The sequence below is a fragment of the Aulonocara sp. 'chitande type north' Nkhata Bay genome, linkage group LG9 (genome assembly GCF_057382095.1).
Source record: "Aulonocara sp. 'chitande type north' Nkhata Bay isolate Kocher_YH1m ecotype deep benthic linkage group LG9, A_spYH_male_GT1.1, whole genome shotgun sequence".
In the NCBI taxonomy this organism is placed as follows: domain Eukaryota; kingdom Metazoa; phylum Chordata; class Actinopteri; order Cichliformes; family Cichlidae; genus Aulonocara; species Aulonocara sp. 'chitande type north' Nkhata Bay.
This window is the reverse complement of record NC_141352.1, coordinates 8,851,356-8,876,276: the sequence shown is the minus strand read 5'-3', so window position 1 is coordinate 8,876,276 and position 24,921 is coordinate 8,851,356. Positions and strand designations below refer to the sequence as shown.

General features: G+C 45.0%; 1 protein-coding gene across 2 annotated transcripts in view; it reads right to left on the bottom strand.

Annotated features, from left to right (window-relative positions):
* Positions 1–1,972: 1,972 nt before the first annotated feature.
* fars2 (phenylalanyl-tRNA synthetase 2, mitochondrial) overlaps positions 1,973–24,921 on the bottom strand; it is a 141,665-nt gene continuing 118,716 nt past the window's right edge. For both annotated transcript variants that reach the window (XM_086305603.1, XM_086305604.1), the window contains one exon: positions 1,973–6,012. In XM_086305603.1, coding sequence (XP_086161729.1) covers positions 5,874–6,012 — 139 coding nt within the window. In that variant the 3' untranslated portion in view covers positions 1,973–5,873. The remainder of the gene's footprint in view (positions 6,013–24,921) is intronic.

The following is a 24,921-nucleotide window of genomic DNA, read 5'->3' as shown; positions in this document are numbered from 1 at the left end:
TGACAGGCAAAGCCATTTAATGCCTCGGCGCCAGCACAGAGGAAATGACAGACTGGCATTTGGACGGCGGCGGGTGTGCGTGATGTTTCTGTGTGGGACGTGAGGAGGAAGACAGTCAGGCTGCACGTGTCCATCGATCAGATTTTAGTGTAAAATTAATGAATGTCAGCGACCGGCCGTCCACTCTGACCTCATTAAGCTCCGCCCTGTGAGGCCTGATAGGAAGACAGAAAGGCTCCGAGGACATGAAGCATCGTGTGAGGCGTCCTCAGCTCGCTGCTCTGAGGTGTGTTTGGGTTCATCCAGCCTGCTGCATGACTCGGCGAGGGGACGCTTCGTCCTCGTTTCCTCTTCTGTTTAACTGGATTCAATCCATCAAATCTTTATTTTGACCATAAAAACACACGAGCAGGACTTCCGGTGTGGCGGTAGAGCAGTATGGTCGCATAAGTACAGAGCTCCCGTAAGCCAAGTAGATAAACTCCGCTAAAACACGAATTGAAGCGTGAGACAGAACAACTTTGGAAGATGAGCGGAGGGACAACAAAAGCAAAGAATAAAAAAACTACGGACACCCAAGGTAAAGACATAAAACATCCGAACAACGAGGACAAGCTAGCACCTGAAGCTAATATGGCCGCGCTTCAAAACGGACTGGATTGTATTAGCAAACAAATTCAATCACTCCAAAATGAATTGAAATCAGACTTCACGACGTTCAAAGAAGAAATTACTGGCCAAATGAAACACGAACTGTCTAAATTCAAAGAAGATATCGACCAGAAGTTTAAGAGCATGACTACAGAACTTAAAGAACAAGAAGGGAAATTAGAAGCTGCGCTGACGCGCACGGAAGAAATGGAGACGTGGAGCCACGAGGCCAATCAAACCCTGACAGAACTAATGAGAGAACAAAAAGCGATGATGACCAAATTGGATGACTTGGAACTGCGATCCAGACGTAACAATCTGCGGATCTACGGGATACAAGAGGGAGCCGAATCTAAGGCAGAATCGCTGACCCAGTTTCTGGAAGTCTGGCTCAGGGAGGAGCTTAATATTAACATCAACCTCCAGATTCAACGCGCACACCGAGCGTTAACCTCAAAACCGGCAGCCGGTCTCCCCCCCGAGGTCAGTCGTTGTAAATTTCCAACAATTCACAACTAAAGAGATGATACTTAAAAAGGCATGGGAAAAGAAAATAGTCACTCTGGACGGAAGCAGGGTTTATTTTGACCACGACTACTCGGCGAGAATGGTGCAAGAACGTAAAGCGTACGTGAATATCAAAAAGATATTAAAGAAAGAAGGCATCCGCTTCCAGACTCCTCCCAGCAAGATGCAAGTCCACTGGCCAAATGGAGTGAAAACTTATGGCAACGCGGAGGAGGCTGCTAACGACCTGCAAGCGAGAGGATACAACGTGGAAAAAGGGATAAACAGCCGGGAGAGAGCGAGCGCCGAGGGACGTCTGTCAATCGGGGCAGCGACATGGAAACCGGTCCGGCCCACGTTTGCTGGGGTGGCTCGCAGGCGAGCTCGAGAGAGACTTCAAGAATTTCAGCATAACGATAACCATGCATGAGAGGCGTATAAGGAGACGTATAACAACAAGATGGATTCACGGTGTGTCTGGTAGGATAATATGGAAACACAAAGTTGGCTAGGGATGGACAGTACACAATAATGACTAGTATGAGTGTGACAATCCTTCGTGAGTCATATCTCATTACTGGAGGGGGGCCCTTTCAATATGAGAGACATACCCCCAAAAAACAAAGAGAGGAACAACAGGTGGGGAAGGTGGCTGGTACCTCTTTATTGAAGTCCTCTTATCTGTACATAGTTAAACTAAGTTGTAACTTGTTGATGAAAATGTTTTGTTTAAACAAGGGTTCAATGGAGTGCCTGTGGGGGTCTCAAAAGATAGCCGGTAGATCACAAAAGGATAATGCTCACTACACATGAAGAAATAAAGTGTATGTCCTTAAATGTTAATGGAATCTGTAACCCAGTTAAAAGAGCCAAGATTATGACTAAACTGAAAAAGGAGAAGACACAGATAACTTTCCTACAAGAAACTCATTTATCAAAAATAGAACATGAAAAACTGAGGAAATTTGGGTTCAAAAACACCTTTTACAGAGGCAATTATCACGGTGCTGCCAAAACCACAAAAACAAAGAGAATACTGCCAAAATTACAGGCCTATATCAGTGTTAAATGTTGATTATAAAATCTATACTACAATCCTATCAAATAGGCGTCAGTCGTTTATACCAGACCTGATAGATGAGGACCAAGCAGGTTTTGTCAAAAATAGACAGGCACAAGACAATATTAGAAGGACCCTACACATCATACACCAAATACATAAAGACAAGATACCGGCTGCGTTGATAAGTTTAGACGCAGAAAAAGCCTTCGATCGAGTCAGCTGGGACTTCCTGTACCTAACCATGGCAAAATTCGGGTTCACTACGAAATCAATCCAATGTATTAAATCTCTCTATGACAAACCGACTGCAAGACTAAAAGTTAACGGCTCATTGACAAAGACGTTCCAAGTAGAGAGAGGAACTAGACAGGGTTGCTGTTTAAGTCCAACCTTATTCGCCTTGTATATTGAGCCATTGGCACAAATGATTAGACAAGACGCCCTAATAACAGGAATAGAAATCAATAGACAAGAGCATGTAATTAGTCTGTTTGCTGATGACGTGTTGATAGCCCTCAAAAACCCCACAAACTCTTTTATGCAGCTCACAGAAATGTTAGGAAAATTTGGTACGCTTTCTGGCTACAAAGTAAATATACTTAAAACTCAAGTTCTAATGTTTAATTGTATACCAACTCAAAATCTTAAGGAATGGGAAATAAAGTGGGAGGCAAAAACCCTTAAATATTTAGGTATAAATATAACCAAAAACTATGACAAACTATATCAAAGTAACTATGGACATATAAATAACAGGATAAGGCAGGATATGGAAAGATGGAATACATATCCGTCAGGATTTAGTGACAGGATAAATGTGATAAAGATGAATATCTTACCACGATTGCTATATTTATTCCTCTCTCTTCCGATAAGCATACCTCAAACCCAATTCTCAGAATGGGATAAGTATATATCTAGATTTGTCTGGGAAGGCAAGCGGCCAAGGGTACGATACACCACTTTACAGCTTACTAAGGAGAAAGGAGGAATGTCGCTTCCTAATTTAAAAGAATATTTTCGTGCTGCACAGATACGCCAGATAACATATTGGTGTAGTGATGATGACGGGGCTCGCTGGAAGGATGTGGAGCTCTCCACACTCAATGTCCCAATCCAAACAAACATGGGTATGAAAAAGATCCCTGAATACGTAACTAAAGACCAAGATAGGAACCCGATAATATCCTTTACATTAAATGTATGGTATGATACAGTAAGGGAGTTCAGGATTGGCAAAGAGCTTGGTTTGCTAAAATGGATAGCCTTCGATGAAGAATTTAGACCAGGAAAATTGGATCTTGGTTTTAAAAGTTGGAATGAAAAGGGAATCACAGCAATTTGTTTATTAATCAAAAAAGGAGAAATTAAAAGTTTTGAAGAATTAAAACGGGAATACAACTTAAAAAACAAGGATTTTTTCAGATACTTACAGGTGAGAGATTACTTTAATAAAAACATAAAAATAGAGGAAGACAAAATCCATCCTATTATAAAAATAATTACACTGGCATATAAAAGTGTTATTCCAAAAACAGTGTCTACAAATGTTTGATGGAATCAAGACAGGACTCAGCTGTATATGTTAAAGTAAAATGGGAAAGAGAGCTGAGTGAAGAAATCACTGAGGGGGTGTGGTATGAAACATGGAAAGAACATAAGAATACAACTCACTCATTGAGGTGGAGAGAATTCATCTGGAAAAATCAAATTCGCTATTTTATTACACCTAAGATTAAAAATAAACAAACCAATACACAACAACAATGTTGGAGGCTGTGTGGATGGGATGAACCAGACCATACACACATTTTCTGGAAATGCAGAAAAATTCACACTTTCTGGGTCAAAATTCACTCAGCTCTCTGTGATATATTAGGTTATATTATTCCTAGAACCTGCCTTGTTTTGTATCTAGGGTACTTGGAAGGTACTGTAGATGTAAAGGATCGTTACCTGGCTAAGATTCTCCTTTTGGCAGCAAAGAAGGCCATCACCAAAAACTGGCTTAAGACAGAAACACCAGGAAAGCAGCAGTGGGTAGCAATTGTGGAGGACATTATGGAGATGGAGAACCTTACATATAAACTGAAATTAAAGGAAGAACGCTTTTTGAAGGACTGGGGAAAATGGTTGACGTACAACGGAAGGGGAAAAAAAGACTGAACTGAATGAAGATGAGCATACAAGAAGAAAAAAAAAGTGAAATGAACGATGGAAATGTTTGACACCACAGGCATGTTTCCTTTTTTTTCTTTTGTTTTACTTTATCTTATTTTTCTAATTATTATTCTATATGTATCTATATTTTTATACATATATATTTGTTTGTTTCTTTTTCTTTCTAATTTCACTGTCTTGAGTTTGTGACTCTCTTTGTATTCTGTTATTCTGAAGAAACTGTATGCGTAATGGACAGGTGAGTTCTTCAAATAAATAAAATAAAAAGTAAAAAAAAAACAAAAAAAACAAACAAAAAACACACGAGCAGGAATCCAAAGAGAGAAATACTCAGTTTGGATGGGAGGAAGTGGGAGGGGCTAAGTGGTCATGACTTCCTGTATTTGGATTTACTTATAGTAAATCAACAAGTTGATTAACAGACAGTTTTTATGTTTTTAATCAACATATTTTTAATGTTAAATATAATTATTATTTCTGATCTCTCTGCTCTGCAGATGTGAAATAAAAACACACTCGAACAACAACGTGACCAAAAACTTTTAATGTTTTTATCTAAACACAGACGGCAGCCCACACCTGAACCCCTGTGAGGTCTACGTCAAACACCAGCCCTGTGAGGTCCAGCTCACTTAAACCAGACCAGGCCCACCTCCACGCTGCTGACGCCTTCCTGAAGTTGCTGAAACTTTTGCAGGTGCAGAGTTTCCCCTGCATCCGTCTGCTGCTGATTTATTTCTGTATCTGCACATCATGTTCTTGCACATTTAAAAATAAGAAGCCAAAAGCTGAATTTGCTGGTTCCTCTCAGAATATCATTGTCACAATAATGATGGAAACACAAATCACTGAAAGTGACTCATTCTCATGTGCTGCAGAGGCCGTCACGTCTCAACGCGGCGAGGTCTTTCTGTGTCCGCCCGGCGAGCACCGCGACGTTAATAACGACGGAACAAACCGGAAAACATCCGAAGGATGTGCAGACGGCGCTCGGTTCAGTCTGATGGATTTATTATCCGAGGCAGGGATGATAAAGACGCTCTGATGTGCTCTGTAGTCCGAGCAGCTGCCGAGGTCCAAACGGCCGAGGAGGTGTGTGGGAAATTAAAAGTGACACGAGTGAATGTTTCAGCCTCGAGAGGAGCCGCAAAGCTACTGCTGTGTGCGTGTGTGTGTGTGTGTGTGTGTGTGTGTGTGTGTGTGTGTGCGTGTGTGTGTGTGTGTGTGTGTGTGTGTGTGTGTGTGTGTGTGTGTGTGCGCGCGCAGCATCAAAGACAGTGACGTCTTTATTGAAGTCAACGTGTTTCCCCTCACAGTGAAATCTCACAGCTACGGGGATGTGACGAAGCTGCTTAACAGCTCTGAGGTATAGAAATACATTTATGTGTCTGTGTGTGTGTGTGTGTGTGTGTGTGTGTGTGTGTGTCTGTGTCTGTGTGTGTGTGTGTGTGTGTGTGTGTGTGTGTGTGTGTCAGAATCGGCCCTGCACGCCCAGCTCGCTCTCGGCAGCTTGTTCGATTTGCTGGTGGACACGTTGGACCTCCTGCTGGGTCAGAGTTCGCTCCATGTGGCGGTAGATGATGCGGTAACAATGACTCCGCCTCCCGGTCCTGAAAGAGGCACACACACACACACACACACACACACACACACACACACACACACAGTGAGGTTTCAGGTAACAGAGTGTATGTGAGTATGTTCAACACCGTGCTCGACAGCGAGTTTCCGACTCTTTCGTCATGTTTCCTGTGAGCTGTGTGGATTTCTGGGATGTTTTCCCACCTTTCCCACTTTCCTGCTTTAACAGTGGATTTCCGGGTCGCTCCAATCAAACGGATCAATCTGAGCAATCGCTGTTATTATTAACTGTGCTGCAGTTATCTGTGCACGAGCGAGCAGACCGACGGTGTTTCTGTGCCGTTAATCTGCACGGCTAAACACAGACTGTATCCAAAGGATGGAGGCTTCGACTGAAAGTGCGGAGCCTCTAATCGAGCTTCATGGCAGACGGCGGCGGCTCGTTAGTCACCCCCAAATCACCCGTTTTACTGTTTGACTGTAATGAAGCCATAAAACTGAGCATCATGTTTTATTCAGACCTGACAGTAAAACCGACACCATGAAGCCAGCAGTCCAAACTTGTTGGATCTTATTGGATGTCAATCGATGCCGAGGAGCAACAGTCTGACTGTGTTTGTAGGGAGAATTTGATTGGTTAAGAAAACAGGAAGAAAAACATGCAGGAAACAGGAAGTTACATCAGAAGACAAACCAGCAGTGCTGTGTTCTCATGCCAGCTTCATCCATCTTTACAATCACCTCCTCCTCTGCTGCTCCGCCTCCCACTACTCTGATTACATTTAAATGTTGGTCATCTTTATGACATCATCATTTTATCATCCGCAGCGAAACAGCGCTGTGATTCACCGTGAACCCCAGAGACCCACGGCAGGTGTGAACAAGGCCACAGACAGCTGTGAGTCACATGACATTAAATCACTAAACCCAACACTCTCTCTCTCCATTCAAGCTCTGTGTCGCTCGCCCGCTCTCGCTCTGCGGCTCGTGAATAATTGATCATCGATACATTTGGAGGAAATGTCAGAGAGAAGAGACACAATTACACATTATATTTGTGTACACACACACACACACACACACACACACACACACACACACACACACACTGAATGGTATTTCATGTGATAGACTGTGTCGCTGCTGAATAATTGATGTCTCCATTATCCAGTCACAGAGTGGAGAGAGAGGGAGGGCGATCGATACAGTGACACCTGGACACACACACACACACACACACACACACACACACAGCAGTGTGATAGATATGCGTGTAGTTTGCTGTCACACGTGTGGAAACAGACACAAAAACACAGATTTATGACAGAATATAGAAAACGTGAGTCCTGCAGAGACGGTTTACAGTCAGGGCTGAAGGTTCACACGGACTCGTGAGGCTCAGGCGCTGCTGTCCTTAAAACAAACACCAGTGGGAGTTGCAATGCAACTTAACAAAGATGAACTCTGTTTGGGACTAAACGTGTCAGCGTCAGGATTTCATGTGCTGCAAATGTTACATGAAGACACGGCAAGAGACAGCAGCAGCTCCGTGGAGAGCAGAGTTTAGATATCTGCGAGAACTCCTGCTACGCTAGACCCACTCAGCACCTGGACCCACTCAGCACCTGGACCCACTCAGCACCCCCGCCACAGAGCAGGGAAACACCTCAGAGGCAAAACACTGACGTGCAGCTCTTTGCAGCTGATGGAGTTCTGTTCATTTAGTCACACAAGGGGACGTCATTGGACCCATTCTAATCATTTTCAGCACCATGGACCTCACTACAGTAGCTTTGCATGACTCACAGCTCAAAATAATCCTTCTTTACTTTCCACCGGGCCTTTGTTCAGTCACTTAGCTCATCCTCCTTTTAAACCCCCTTTACACCAACTGGCTGCCATAAACTGAACGTTTGAATCCAAGTGGGTGGGGCTTCTGCATTTGATATTGCCATTTAAAGGTCTCTGCTCTCTATGACATCATACAGATCCAAGAGTGGAGAAAACTGCATGAAACAGAGTGTTTATCAGATCAGTCTGCAGCCAGACTGCATGTGGTTCACTTGACCTCGTAATTTTAAACTTTGGTCACGTTTGCTGTGAGCACCTATAGATCCAGTTTGAAGGAACAAACGGCGACTCTTCCAAAACTCTTCACTGGGAGCAGCTGTCAGTCACAGCTATGAATTATAATCACACTGAGCTGCCCACAAAGTACTTCAGCCAGTGAAAATCTGAATCCTGCTCTAAAAACAAGCCTTTAAAATCACAGCCCCGAAACATACACATGGTGTGAAGATGTAGAGTTACCTGTTGGACTCGCAGGACTGTGGCTGAACCAATCAGTGTGAGCGAGAAGAAAAAGAGAAGCTATCCTGGAGCCCACAGGACGCCCTGCGTGAAGTCCTCCTCCGTCACATTTACAGACACACACACACACACACACACACGTGTGATGTGGAGGATGGAAAAAGAAAATCTGAGCTGATCTGTTGTGTTTTAATTGGAGCATCGAGCTATTCATAGCATTTTAATTGCTGGAGGTGAAGCTCCTCCCACTCTGTGTTTGCCTTTCTTTCACATGAACGCACTCGTTCACACCACCACGCTTTCACCACGTTACCTTTTGAAACGCTCGTCTTCTCTCTATGCTAGTGAGTTTTCTTACTGTCAGATTTAATCATGTAGGCGTGTTCACGAACACATGTTACGCAACTACACGCCTCACACGGCTGGATGCGCTCTTTGTTAACGTGTCCTCTGTAACTTTAAACAAACAGACTCTGGTTTGTGTCGACAGACTTAAACCCTCCTCGTGTTTGGAGAAGTACGCTCTAAATAAATAAGGTCAGAGAAATCTAAGCGATAACGAGGAGTGGAGACAGCGAGGCAGGCTCGTTAAAGGGGACCTACCATATTTCCTGTCGCATGCACATGCAGTTGCAATGCTGGATGCACACATTACACAAATAATGAGGTCAGTTTATGTGAAAGCAATCGCACTGAGCCAAAAGCTCTGCGCGCTGCTCGAAACACTCTCTCTACTCACAGAGAGACGACATCCCTGCTGTCTGAAGCTATCGCAGTGGCCCCGCCCACCTGCTGTGTAAACCTTTCATTTACGAGGGGCAGCCAATCAGAAAACAAGCTCTATCAAGGGGACTGTGGCCTTAAAAGGAGGAAGGGAGCTTCAGATCCAGAGGGAGAAATACTGATCATGTTCTCACTGAGTGTGGGAACAGAGAGCCAGGAAAGTGAAGGTCGCTGATTCAGCGAAATCAGGGCGGGGCAAACGCTCACAGAGGAGGAAGCAAAACAGAAGACAAGAAAACGGACTTTCAAATTAAAACAGGAAACAAACAAAACACCAGAGGCAGGAAATCAGACAGACGCTAGCAGCTACAGTCGCCTGGGCAGGTTAGTGGCCACGCCCCCTAAACTTAAGGCTTAGTAAACTTTAAATTAATGAGATATTAAATACTTTACGACCGTACAAATGTTATGATGGGGAGAAATTATCCACAGAGACCAAAACAGTTTTTGTATCAGGCTGTAAACAGTTTATTTCTGCTGTAAAGTTTTAACACGGGAGTCTGTGGACTCACTGCTGGAGCCCCTAGTGGACATTAGAGGAACTGCAGCTTCTTCTATCCTGGCTTTGAGGAGTCATTTTTCAAACTTGGAGGTTTTTGGTTTTCCTTCATGTCCCGTTAGAAACTTTCATTCAAGAAATGATTTGTAAGTCTCTACTTGTACTTTAAATGTTTTTAAATCCTCAAACTTTCTAATTATTTTCCAGGTTCACGTGATAATAAAGCAGATTTTCAGTAATGACCCCTGAAATCTGGTCGTAGTCTCAGGCTTGTTTACTTTCTCTTTGAACAGAAATGAGTGATTTCATTCAAAAGTCTGTAAAAGTGAAGTCATTGAATTGCAGCATTTGACAGTGGAGACCTTTAGCTTTCTTTAAAAAGAGGACGCTTCGTAGAAAAACACGTTTATATTCCACAAATGGAGGTGCGAGCACCGAAGAATGAAATCCAACAGTAACAAGCATCATCGGTGTGCCGTCTTGAACCTGCGTTGGAATTGTTTATTCATGCCAGCAGTAATGAGAAGAAGGAAACTGGGAAGCCTGGGCGAGGTCAGAGGAGGACAGCAAACATGGCCGACGGCGTCACAGCCCAAACATTAAAAAAAAGACAAAAACATGATCGATTTGATGTCAGGCTTCAGCAGATGGTGGGATGGAGGGAAAGAGAGATGGAGGAGAGGGACTGAACTTCAAAGAGGAGTGTAATGTTTCACTGGGGGGAGGGCGAGAGACACCGGAAGTGAGTGAGAAACAGAGAGAGAGAGTGGATGATGATGGACACGCTTGAAAGAGGAGAGCTGGGTTTCATTCAGATGGAGAGAAAAACGAAGGGAAGCAGTGGGGAGGGCGAGCGAGATGGAGATAAACAGAGAGAGAGGGATCAATAGATGGAGGGGGGTGGAGATGAGAGGAAACCGAAGCCGCTGCCAACGCCCTTGAAAGCACCGTGCTGCCTTCACAGAGACACGGGAAAACCAGGAGATCTGACACTGTAAAAACCTCCAAGGAGGGAGGAGGGGTGATGAAGAGAGGAATTAAGGAAAGAAGGGAGAAAGGAGGGACGGCTCTCCCCTTCCTCCCACACTCCCCCCTCTCTTTAATCCTGCTCATCCCTCGGTTTGATGCAGATCTGCGTTTGTATCTTCAACACTTTTTTGTTTCTACCGTGAAGAGAAACAAACCCTCCGAGGTTTATCCGCCCTCCTCAAACAGATCCCACTTTGTTCGTCTCTTCTTTAAATAAAGTGAATGTGTGTAAATACAAGCAGACCTGAGAACAGATGCCCTGCAGGAAGACGGCTGCAGCGTTTATGTAACATCATTGTGTCTGATGGATATTCGAGCCTCAGACCGTCTGCTAATTACACAGATTCTTGAGCGCTGCGAGAGCGATCGCTAAAACCTCTCGCGCTGACACTTAATTTGTTGTCGCGTTCAAATGTGGGGCTTAATGTGCCACCCTTTGCAACGCCGGCTCTGAGAAGTCATCTTCATACATCACCAACTCCTCCCGCTGATGCTATCGTCGCCCGCTGGATCATGTTCACAGGCAATGTGGAGGAATCAGAGCGGGAGGAGGCCGGGGTGGGTGGAGGTCAGGTGACCAAAAACAGAAGAGCTCAAAGTGTGTTTACTTCCTGTTTCGGGTCCCTGTGTGTTCAGCCATCTAACAGAGAGTATCTTGTTTTGGGACATAAATACTGTACCAGTGAAAGTGGCTGTGATGGTATTGAACTGCCCCATACTTCGAGGGCGGCTTGTTTGAATTGCTCAGATCTTCCTGATCTGAACCTCGTAACACCCACCACCTCCTGCACGTGCTCAGTGAAGGTTCTGCTGCTGTATGAAGCAGCACGGTCACGATTTTACAAGTTACATCTTCTGGAGCAAAAAGACTGAACCAGGCTGGTTTGGTTCCTCCTCAGACATCAGGCACAACTACAAGTCTGACACCAACTGAGGGCGTAGGCATGGAGTCTCAGGTGGGGGTTTAAATGTGTCAGAGGTTTAGGCTCATCAAGGTTCCACCACTGCACCTATGAGCACATTACGTAGACTGAAGGCAAAAGGTGTTGAATCATAAATCACAAAAAAGTCCAGTTACCTTCATTTCCAGAGCTGCACGACTGACAACCTACACACAGGTGGCTAATTCACTTTAGCACTACGCTACGTTAGGCTACGACAGGGTCGTAGCTCCAGGCCTCGAGGGCTGGAGTTCCCCACCCTTGGGCTACGATGGCTACCTCGATGCCCACCATCCACCCCAACCTCCTCCTGGGGACTCTGATGTAGAGCCGACGTGACTTCATGTAGAAGATGCCAAACAGCCACCACGATGCCTCCTGGCATGCAGCTGTTTTATTTTAAGCCGTACATGACATTCAGACGTAGAAAACAGGATGCAGATCATGAGGAAAACAGGTAGGTCAGATAAAACTCACACCTGTCCAGTTGCCATGGAGAAGGAGATCAGGTGGAATAACCTTCATTCCTGCTGTAAAGTTGGACTTTTTGACTCAGTTTTGGCACAGACCTCTGGTGGACATAATGGGTACTGCAGTTTTTGGCGATTTTCAGCCTGATTGGACGAGCATCATCCATTAAAAAGTTCCTCTGAACACGAGTCAGTGATTTTATTTCCACCCTACACAACATGAGACGGGCTGTTACCGAGGAAAGGAATTAGGTCTGAATATCGACCTGCTCTTTAAACCTAACAGATTCACCATGATGGGATAAACTCCTTATTTCCTTTTAAAGGTGACCTCGTGATACGTTACTGAAAGAAAGCAAAGACACCCTCTGCTCTCTCACTGTTAAAAATGGCTTTCAAGTATCTTCAGAGTTTCTAGTAAACATGTAGGTCATAGGTGTCAAACCAAATTTGGCCCGCAGCCTAATTACATTTGGCCCGTGAAGCCATACCAAATTACTATCAGAGCTGGCCTACTGGTATTATACAGCTAATATATATATTGTTTAGTATTAAGCTTTGCTTGTTCCATATTCAGTTTTTCAGCAAAACGTGTTTGAGTCCATAAGAAAAGATTCATTCTTATATCTGGAGGAAGATTTTTTTTTTCAATAAATATTAACGTTAGCCCGTGACTTTGTTCCAGTTTTGAATTTTGGCCCACTGTGTATTTGAGTTTGACACCCCTGATGTAGGTGATTAGTCTGGAGCTGAAATGAGGCATTTATAACGAATAAATACTGATTCTCGGGGCTTCTGTGACAGTTTGGGGAAGATCAGCACCTGAAACCAAAGCTGAAGGAAATCAGAGACTTTGAAAGAGAAATCTGCGATTTTCGAGAAAGAAGGAGAAGCAGCGAGGCCAGAGAGAAGCGAACAGAGTTTAATGAAACAGTGTGGGGAGCGTCGGGCTGCTGTTTGCTCTGGATTCGCCTCGTTTGTCTGATTAAGCCAAACAAAATTAAACCTGGATTTTAAACGCTCATTGAGAGCAGCCCTCACAGGCCTTCATCACACCTGTGAACACCTCTGCTTTCTTTCAGTCGTTTCCTGGTTTGAGCGAGTGGATTAAACGCTCGTCCTCCTGATTCTTCCTTCAAAGACCTCCCATCCCGCTCTCCTCCTCCACCCGTCCATCCCCTCCGCTGGGCCAGCACAGAGCCGAAATCAATTAGTATTCTATTAAGTGGCTGTGATGTGTGCGAGTGTGAACCGGAGGCTCTCCGCTCTCGTTAATCTCACCATTTAGATCCTTCCTAATTGGGACGGACAGTCAGACGGAGGACGGGAGGAAAACCGGAGGGCAGGAAGGAAGGGGAGCTTTGAACCGCCGTCGTAAACACAAACACGCCGAGAATGAAACGTAACGCCGCTAACGACACAATAATTATGAGAAAGTCTAAATAAATGTTGATATGAATAGTAATCGGCTCAGCTGCCATCTGCATGCGCTGCAGAAAATACTCACAACAGTCTTCAGTGTCAAGCTGCCAAGTAGTTCACATCTCAGACGTCATAAAAGACAAAGCTGCATATTTAAAGGGACATTACTCCGGATGTGCAGATTTAATGAAAAGCCTTCGTGGTTTATGGCCTTTGGCCCAGCGTGAGGACAATCAGCGTGCTGTCAACACAACAAACAGGGGAGTGCACAAAGTCAGTCAAGCCCCTTCAAGAATTATCACAAGTTCAGCCAAAACTTATTTATTAGTAAAACAAAGGTCACACTGTCAGATTTACCAGCACTTTTATCGGGAGTGGTTCAACAAAAGCAGACTGCAAACCTCCGTCAACCTTTGTCACGGATCCAGAAGGATGTCTGGATATGGGCTGGTTCGTGCCAGTTTCCACGTTTCCCAGTTTGAACATAAGACAAAGAAAGTAAAGAGTCTTTCCACAAACTCCTGGATCCAGATCCATGTCCAAGCCCAGCCTTTCCATCCAAACCAGTCACATACACATCCAACAGACACTAAATATCTTGTGTTGTCATCACTGCATGCTGTATTAGAGCCGGGTGGATGTTTCAAACACTGTCAACACGGTCCTCCTTATTAGTGCCTGAGTGGTTTCCTTCAATGATCAGCTGACTGAAACCAGAGGACAGAACGAGGACTTCTTTATGTTTATGATCCAGGAGACTTCATCCATCCTACTAACAAACAGACTCGGGTATTTAACCACTAGCAGTGAGGAGTAATTTGCAGTACTGACCAAGCAGCAACCTTTAATGAAGCCCCAAACATTGCAGTTCCTCGAACGTCCATTTGAGGCTCCTGATTAGAGTTGCTGCAGATCAGTAAAGTGACACCGAGTCGAGCACGAGTGAATCTGTGTTCGTTTCTTGATTCAGTTGAAAAATAAACTTCAGCTTTTAAACCAGCTCTGAAAAATGTTCATGTTCAACAAAGGAAAAACAGACGTGAGCCAGAAAACATCTTCCAGCTGTACGAGGACTGCCTGCCCTCAAACCCCAACTGTGACCTCTGACCTCCGTCCTGGAGGACTGGCAGAGATGGTGCGAGCATGGCGTCGAGTTGCCGCCACCTCCCTTCGTCAGCACCAGATTGCGGACAGAATCCTGGTGGATTTTCCGGACTAGAGCCAGAGCTCCTGCACAGCCGGCTAACTGCTACAGAGCGGCTCTGACTAATTTATGCATATGTATTAATAGATCAGAGGCAGCTCTCTCCAGGCCGTCGTGCCTCTTCTCCTCAGAAAAAAAGGCCAAATAAACAACTGAAGCAGAGCTGAGCTTCCACTCTGCACACTCAAAGGCCGGCTTCAGAAGCAGGCAGTCGTTTTGCATTTCCGCCTGCTGGATTTGTTTGATTTTGTTTGGATTTATTTCTTTCCACACGACCAGCACACATCTCCAAATACCGTCGCTGCTCCCTTGATAGTAAGAGAGCGTCATCACCAAACACGGTCAAGAAATGAAGCACATTAAAGGAGAAACTGAACCAAAACCTGCATCAAACAAAGACGCCACGGTGCCACATCCAGATGTTTCCTCCTGCCCGGTGATCCACCAACAGTCACGTAATGCCTCGAATCAAAGATCAAAGGCTTTTTAGGATCGTGATTTTAAATATTAAAATCTGATATTATAAAAATTATTGTGCTAGAAAAATTACGAGTGAAAGATGAAAGTAGTTTCTAGTTAACCCTAGGTCTAAGACGTTATTAGCAGCCAGTAAGCTACAAACAAGTGAAGTGTAGATCTGAATATCACTAAACAAAGGTGTCTGTGAAGGTTCTCAGTCATCCAGGTCATCGTAGTCTAAGGAGCTTGGAAAGAAAAGCGTCTGGACTTCTTTAAGTTGCTTGAAGACGTTTCACCTCTCATCCAAGAAGCTTCTTCAGTTCTAAGGTCAAATGGTGGAGAGTCCCAGATATAAACCTAGTGGGAGTGACCCCCCACAGAGGGACAAAAGGACCCCCTGATGATCCTCTAATCACATGAGCCAAGGTGTGAAACTGGCCGTGGGTCCCAATCAGCCAGAGTTTCGGGTGAGCTCATTGTGAAACCTGGCCCCACCTTATCATGCGAATTCCTGAGGTCAGATGTCCCAGGATGTGAGTGGGCGTTAAGGCGTCTGGGAAGGGATCTCAAAACTGGATTATAGATGGCAGAGAGTTGGTGTCGTAAACCCCCGCCTCTGTTCAAAGATGGTCGCTCACAGTGGACATAGATGGCTTCTTTCACTCCTCTTTCAAACCATCTGTCCTCTCTGTCCAAAATGTGAACATTGGCATCCTCGAAAGAGTGACCTTTATCATAGAAGAGCCACCTCCACAGGACAAGACTCAGCAGTCCATCTGCATCTTAAAGATAAGATGGTGGGACTCCCCACCATTTGACCTTAGAACTGAAGAAGCTTCTCAGATGAGAGGTGAAACGTCTTCAAGCAACTTAAAGAAGTCCAGATGCTTTTCTTTGCAAGCTCCTTTGACTAAACAAAGTTATTTGCTACAAACAGTTTGACTGGAAACGACTAGAAAAGGGGAAGGTTGTAAATACCTGCTCATACCTTCTGCTATCATGACCCCTTAAATAAGCAGAAGAAAACGGCAGCATTGTTGGATGATACCCGTGGAGCTTCACCCTTTGGTTTTTACTCATTTTGCAGCTGTGAATGTTTGTAACTACCTCCAAGAAACTGGAGGTTTTTAAACTGGTTGGAGAACAGGAAGCTCTGCAGTACTCTCTGCTCCTTCATGTTGAAAGAAACCAGTTGAGGTGGTTTTGAAAAAGCTACATCCAGATGAACAGAATCCACTTTTTGAATGGATGGATGAATGTGCAGATGGGTGGATGGATGTCAGGATGGATAGGTGGACAGATGGATGGATGGATGTCTCGATGGATGGATGTCTCAATGGATGGATGATGGATGTCTCAATGAATGGATGGATGGGTGGATGTCAGGATGGATGGATGTCTCAGTGGATGGATGGTTGGATGGATGTCAGGATGTCTCAGTGGATGGATGGATGGATGGATGGATGTCAGGATGGATGGATGGATGTCTCAATGGATGGATGGATGGATAGGTGGACAGATAGATGTCTCAATGGATGGATGGATGGATGAATGTCTCAATGATAGATGGATCGATGGATGAATAGGGTGACAGATGGATGGATGGTTGGATGGATGAAAGTATGGGTGGATGATGGATGGATGAAAGCATGGGTGGATGATGGATGGTTGAAAGCATGGGTGGATGATGGATGGTTGAAAATATGGTTGGATGGATGGATGGATGGATGAAAGTATGGGTGGATGATGGATGGATGGATGAAAGTATGGGTGGATGATGGATGGATGGTTGGATGGATGGTTGAAAATATGGTTGGATGGATGGATGAAAGTATGGGTGGATGATGGATGGATGAAAGCATGGGTGGATGATGGATGGTTGAAAATATGGTTGGATGGATGGATGGATGAAAGTATGGGTGGATGATGGATGGATGGTTGGATGGATGGATGGTTGGTTGGTTGAAAATATGGTTGGGTGGATGGATGGTTGGTTGAAAATATGGTTGGGTGGATGGATGGATGGATGGATGGATGGATGGATGAAAGTATGGGTGGATGATGGATGGATGAAAGTATGGATGGATGGTTGAAAGTATGGATGGATGGTTGGATGGTTGAAAATATGGTTGGATGGATGGATGGTTGAAAATATGGTTGGATTGATGGATGGATGAAAGTATGGGTCGATGATTGATGGATGAAAGTATGGGTGGATGATGGATGGTTGAAAGTATGGGTGGATGATGGATGGATGGATGAAAGTATGGGTGGATGATGGATGGATGGATGAACGTATGGGTGGATGATGGATGGATGAAAGTATGGATGGATGGTTGGATGGTTGAAAATATGGTTGGATGGATGGATGAAAGTATGGATGGATGGTTGAAAATATGGTTGGATGGATGGATGGTTGGATGGTTGAAAATATGGTTGGATGGATGGATGGATGAAAGTATGGATGGATGGTTGAAAATATGGTTGGATGGATGATGGATGAAAGTATGGGTGGATGATGGCTGGATGAAAGTATGGGTGGATGATGGATGGATGAAAGTATGGGTGGATGATGGATGGATGGATGAAAGTATGGGTGGATGATGGATGGATGAAAGTATGGGTGGATGATGGATGGATGAAAGTATGGGTCGATGATTGATGGATGAAAGTATGGGTGGATGATGGATGGTTGAAAGTATGGGTGGATGATGGATGGATGGATGAAAGTATGGGTGGATGATGGATGGATGAAAGTATGGGTGGATGATGGATGGTTGAAAATATGGTTGGATGATGGATGGATGAACGTATGGGTGGATAATGGATGGATGGAAGAAAGTATGGGTGGATGATGGATGGATGAAAGTATGGATGGATGTTTGGATGGTTGAAAATATGGTTGGATGGATGATGGATGTAAGTATGGGTGGATGATGGATGGATGAAAGTATGGGTGGATGATGGATGGATGAACGTATGGGTGGATGATGGATGGATGAAAGTATGGGTGGATGATGGATGGATGAAAGTATGGGTCGATGATGGATGGATGGATGATGGATGAAAGTATGGGTGGATGGTTGGATGGTTGAAAATATGGTTGGATGGATGGATGAAAGTATGGATGGATGGATGAAAATATGGTTGGATGGATGATGGATGAAAGTATGGGTGGATGATGGATGGCTGGATGAAAGTATGGGTGGATGATGGATGGATGGATGGATGAACGTATGGGTGGATGATGGATGGATGAAAGTATGGGTCGATGATGGATGGATGGATGATGGATGAAAGTATGGATGGATGGTTGGATGGTTGAAAATATGGTTGGATGGATGGATGGATGGATGGATGAAAGTATGGATGGATGTTTGGATGGTTGAAAATATGGTTGGATGGATGATGGATGTAAGTATGGGTGGATGATGGATGGATGAAAGTATGGGTGGATGATGGATGGATGAATGTATGGGTGGATGATGGATGGATGGATGAAAGTATGGGTGGATGATGGATGGATGGATGGTTGGATGGTTGAAAATATGGTTGGATGGATGATGGATGAAAGTATGGGTGGATGATGGATGGATGAACGTATGGGTGGATGATGGATGGATGAACGTATGGGTGGATGATGGATGGATGAAAGTATGGGTCGATGATGGATGGATGGATGATGGATGAAAGTATGGGTGGATGGTTGGATGGTTGAAAATATGGTTGGATGGATGGATGGATGAAAGTATGGATGGATGGATGAAAATATGGTTGGATGGATGATGGATGAAAGTATGGGTGGATGATGGATGGATGGATGAAAGTATGGGTGGATGATGGATGGATGGATGAACGTATGGGTGGATGATGGATGGATGATGGATGAAAGTATGGGTGGATGATGGATGGATGGATGAAAGTATGGGTGGATGATGGATGGATGAACGTATGGGTGGATGGATGGATGATGGATGAAAGTATGGGTGGATGGTTGGATGGTTGAAAATATGGTTGGATGGATGGATGGATGGATGGATGGATGGGTGGATGATGGATGGATGAACGTATGGGTGGATGATGGATGGCCACACCATCTTGTGTAAATTCTGCTGTTCCTAATCGTTCTGGTTTTCAGACTGAACTGTCAAACTTGCTCCTTGCAGCCATTTCTATTCACACAAAATGTTTCTCAGCAGATCCACTGTCATATAAAAATGTCCTATATTTGCCAACGTAGAAGAAAAGGAAAATGTTCATCTACTAACCCGACTAAATGAAACTGAATCAGACTTCTGATGGAGTTCTCTGCCCTTTAATCAGAGAACATTGAAAGATGAATGGGTTAGGGTCAGGTTAGGGTTAACCCTAATTTAATTTCACGTCTTTAGTGGTACGAGTGTTGTGGAGTTTACACAAGAAGTCATGAAACAGGGAGGACGTGACATCAGGCGGTAACAGAGTCCTAACAAACTGCAGTATGTGGTTTCCACTGTGAGGGACATTAAAGGATGGGAGGACAGAAGGAGGGATGGGTGCTTCCTCCTGGTTCTCTCTTGCCTCTGGGCATCCTGCACTTCAACCTCCAGAGAGAGGCAGAGACAGAGGGACGAGGAAGAGGAGGACGAGGAGTGTGAATTATTAACAGCTCTGTCACTGCAGCAGAGTCTGTCAGAGCAGGTAATAATAGACACACACACAGACTGGAGTCTGATCACCTTATCAATGCTTCAATACGAGAGGAGCCAAACTGAGCTCGTTAATTATTCACGAGTCTGGGAGGACACTCCGAGATTACTTTTGCTTTCAGTTTCAGTCGTCTCATCTGTCTGATCCTCAGCAGCTGACTGTCTTCTGTCTTTCTTTGGGTTTTGAACTGAGAAACTTTATTTTGGTGACTAAAACTAACAAAAAGCACACGACCAACATTTGATTACAACTCAGCTGACTCCGTTTAACCCTGCCGCATCGCACTCTCCTCGTCAAGCATCACGCTAACACCGACCAAACGGCTCAAGCGCCGTTTCACTGGTCTGAGTGTGTCTGTGCCTTTAGACTGTATATATACAGTGTGTGTGTCGCCTACTGTCCATCTGTTGGAGCTCCAGCAGACACGATGAGTGTTTTCCATGACTCACACACACCGTCCCCCTCCTCCTGGAGTCTTACAGCAGGTTTTCTTGATCCATCAATCAGTGTATCAGAAAGAGGCAAACATGAATCACGAGGAAGCAGATGTGAGGCAGAAAACAAAACACACTTATTCCTCCCATCAGAGGCCAATCAATCTCCAAACCGGTGGCTCGCATGAGTCATTCGAACAACAAAGTACTCCGGTGGCACCGAAGATGAAGAACTGTGTTAGAAAATATCTGATTTGTTGGTTAAAAAAAAAAATCAAAGAAGCCTTTGTAGAAAATAAATGAAGCGAGCGCGTCTGTGAAGGTGCATTCAGACGCTGCTTTGTTGCTAATTTTCATCATGTTTTGATAAGTTCTCTGTGAAATGATCACAGCAGCTCCGGCTGCTTCAAAGTGAGAATGATGGATTTATGTGATTCATTTTACAAACTGTTTCAACTGTTTAAACATTCAACAGTAAAAAGTTTATGAGAAAATGAGATAATGGATCCGCAGCCTTGCTGTCGACCTTTACAAACCACCACCAGTCAAACTGGAAATGCATAATACCAGGGGGACACTGTCTTTACCCATGATTCCCACCTCTCAATAACGCAAATCCACTTGACATTAGCGGCGTGCGATTGGCTGCTCAGAGCGTATGGGCTCCACTTCCTCTCTGTTATCGTACTGAATAATTCAGGCGGCTGCTTAGCTGACGGCCGCGCTGGCATTTCCCCTCCGCTAATTGCTCGTTAAGTGTTCCACTTGACCTTTAGCAGGAGAATAAAATTTTGAGAGGTTCTGTCACAGGCGTCGGTGATTCGAGCCGCCCTCCGTGTGTTAAACTCCGCTCAGGTCTGACAGGCGGAGGGGTGTTCCCGCTGGATTACCGTCCGGTTCAAACTCCAGCATTAAAGAAAGACTACTTAAAGTAGCTGTAATGGAGCGAGTGCATAATGGACCCTTTTGTCTTCTTGAGTTTTGGGATTATCAGATTAAAACGTCTCGACCGCTCCCCCGGCCTATGCGACGGAGGCGTAAGTGAAACAGCAGTTGATCGCTACGTTAACACATGGAGGTCAGTCGCTCCAGAGAATGTCAAGGGTCTTAAAAAGTGTTGAGATGAAACTGACCCTCAAACATGAAGACCAGCAGCTGCCTCCTCCACAGAGGGGATCATAGCCAACAGCCTATGGCTTAAACCCACCAGCTAATGGGAGGAAGTACCAGAAGAACTGCAGGGACTCAGGGAGAGGACGTTAGACCAGAGAAACCCTGGACTGATGTGATGAGTCCAGATGTGAGAGTTCTGGTTGAAGTTGCAGAGTCTTTATAAAACGGAGAAGGTGAAATGAAGGAGGAAGAGCTGTGATGGAAATTCACCTGCATGGATACCGAACATCCCAACTAGCTTGAGTTTAGCGGATCCATCACTGATTTTCAGCTGAGCCAGATCACCTCCAGGAGGTTCAGTGCTGGAGCGCTGTGTCAGACCCAGCAGAGCTGTTGGGACCAGCTGGACCACAGAGTGAGCAAAGACGAGGCAAAGCTGCAGTTCGGTTACTCTGGTCTGAATCAGTTGATGAGTTTGTGAACTTGAACTATTCCTCGTGGTCTTTTTCGTTTTCACAGAGAAAAACCCAAGCAAACCAAAATACGTCACTACAGACCAGGTGATAATGTTCAGCCCGCTCATTGGCCAGATGTGTCGGGGGCGGAGCAACAAAGTAAATACAGGAAGACGGTGCTGTAACGTCTTGGCAAATTTAGGGTTACATCATAGCTAGCTGCTAGCCTGTACAGATGTTTGCACATCTGTAGTATCTTCCTCCGGTGAGGATACAAAGCATATGGGACGTTTTTTAGCTCAAACTCACACTAAAAGGCAAAATATGCATATTAATGATCAAGGAAGTGACCTCACAGCCCATTGCTCCTTCAGTGGGCTGGTTTCAGTCATTATGCAAAAGTCCTGTTTATAAGATTGAGTCAGCTGAGTCTGAAGAAGTCACTTGGATGCGTGACGAAACGTTTCTCCCACTGAAGACGTCCAGATGAACAGAATCAACTTTTTGGGATTCGTGTGTTCACCAAGGAGGAAACGAACCAGAGTTAATGCTGCAGGTGTGAAAACACCTTCAGAGAATCCTGCAGGTGGTTTTGTCCCAGGGCCAGCCTGCTGAGCCACATAAATCTGTGGGAACACGGCCGTGCTGCAGAGGAGACACCGGGACAAGTCTTTGCTGCTCCATCCTCTCCTCTCATATTACACTTCTAAATTTACACCAGCTCGTAGAGAAGAAACTGACTCTTTCCTTCACTGCTAAAAAGTGACTTTCTGCAAACTAGATTTTGTCCGGAGGCAGCAATGAAAATTTAACAACAACACATGCAGCTGTGGGCAACACACACACACACACACACACACACACACACACACACACACACACACACACACACAGTGGAGAAACCCATCACAGATTCTGCCACAGAGCTGCCATTAAACACAGCATCTGTCACCTCCCGTAGCCGTGGTCAGGAGAGAGTACACATAAAACTGCTGCCTTTGTGTCTCGCTCGCGCTAAATGATGAATATTTAATGTGAAGGTGGCACTGCACTGAAACCAGCAGCAGCTACAGCTGACAGCTCGTGTTTCCTGTGTTTTTCTTCCTGCTCGCACCTGAGTGAAGCTGGATCGCAGTGAAATGTAATTAAATCAAACCCAGCGCGTTGGGCTTGTTTGGCGTGTTTGACCTGACGCGACACACGCTGATGTTTGCGTGGCCCCGTGAATGTGACACGGCTAACTTGTACCTGACAACAACGCTGCACAAGATGGGAATGATGGAGATTTAAATGCCAACGTGTCTAAATGACTGTTTTTAAGTTCAGGTTAAAGCTGATGCTGCGTGCTGCTGGTTGCAGGGGCGGATCCTTGGATCCTTCTGCTGCATCGTTTTTCACAGGTGCTCCACGTCACAGGATGTGTCCATCTCAGGAGCTGTCCAAGGTTGAGATGCAGTTTATCGTCTCTCGGGGGATTTTGTTTGGGACTCAGAGTTACTGCCACACAGATCCTTGGGCTTTAGCCAAAAATAAGACTTCTGGTTTGTCTATGTCAAAGCCAGCGACTGATTTAGCTACTAGCAGACCGGCGCTGAGAGCAGAGGTGCTTCACGAGGTGATTCACCCACCCAGGCGTACGGCAACATGAGCGCACAAAGTCAGCTTAGAGATCAAATAACTGAACAAGGCCACAACAGCTCAGGTGAGAGCTCACAGGTGGAGCTCCTCTGCAGTGGTGCCTCCACTGCTTCGCTCAGGCGAGGAGGCTGGTGACCCTGTGAGGTTACCAGAGCTCTTTGAGTCCATCCGCTGCAGCTTCAGCCTGTAGCCACTGAGTACGACTCGGTCAGGAATATCTGTGGTATGGGTAAAAACACGCCCCTAAATAACAACCTGGGAGCGACGAATGCATCGCACGTACCTAAGAAATCATGTGATACCTCAGGAATGAGAACGGCACAGATATTTGGGCACAGAGGCGACAAAAGGTATCCTGCAAACATCACGGTGCAGGATAAACATCCACGCCATCATCACGAGGCCGAGGAAACCAAAGCATGCAGGGCTACGCTCCAGCGCGAGGATATGTTGTTATTCTGATATTTTTCTGAGAAATCTCACAGGAAGTAAACAAGCTCTCCCTCTCTCATTCATATATGTTCCCTCACTCTCACTTGAAGGCACTTCACTTACTGCAGATGCGTGTGCGCGCGCGTGTGTGCTGTGGGTCGATACAAGTTGAAAGACAAACAGGAAGCTACTTGAGTGAGTTTGTGTGTGTGTGTGTGTGTGTGTGTGTGTGTGTGTGTGTGTGTGTCTGTTAATCATATTAGGATGGAGGGAAAGCAGGGAGAGAGCATCATCATCAGGAAAATGGAAGCCTGGCTTTCCCACAACCACTAAAGGCCGGCTGAGAGTTTCTGAGTTTGTGAGGACACATTTCAAGGTTTTAACCTGAAACCACTGCAGCAGGAGTAGGGATGGGAATCGACCACCAGTTCCCAGTAGTCCAATTCCTTGGAATCATTACTCTGCCTGCCTATTAACCCACTTATCACTTCTTACACTCAGCTGATTGCACTACAATCAGCTGATTTCAGTTCACGTGTCAGAGGAAAACAGTGACGCAGTGTAGAGCGTGGATGTGGACATTGATTTTATTTTTACTGAACAGAAGGACGAGATAGATGGCAAAGTGGAAAACGGCATCCATGATACACAAGACAAGACAGCATGCTAACGCTAAGCTAACCAGACAGCATGCTAATGCTAAGCTAGCCAGACAGCATGCTGTCTAGCTTAGCGTTAGCATGCTGTCTAGTTAGCTTAGCATTAGCATGCACATGCATGCTAACGCTAAGCTGTGCATTAGCGTTAGCATGCGCAGATTTTTATTGGACTTACGATTGTCGGTTGGAAAATTTTACATATCGCCCAACCGTTGTGTGCGTGTGTGCCCGTTTGCCACCAGTGGAATCATTTATAATACATTTTCACAATCTCTTCAGTAACATGAGCTCTCTGAGTGTGTGTGTGTGTTTGTTCAGTCTCAGTACGTGGACGTGTCTCTGTTTTAGGGGCACACAGTCCTCACATGGTAAATGATGTAATGTTAGAGTGCAGAGTTTGT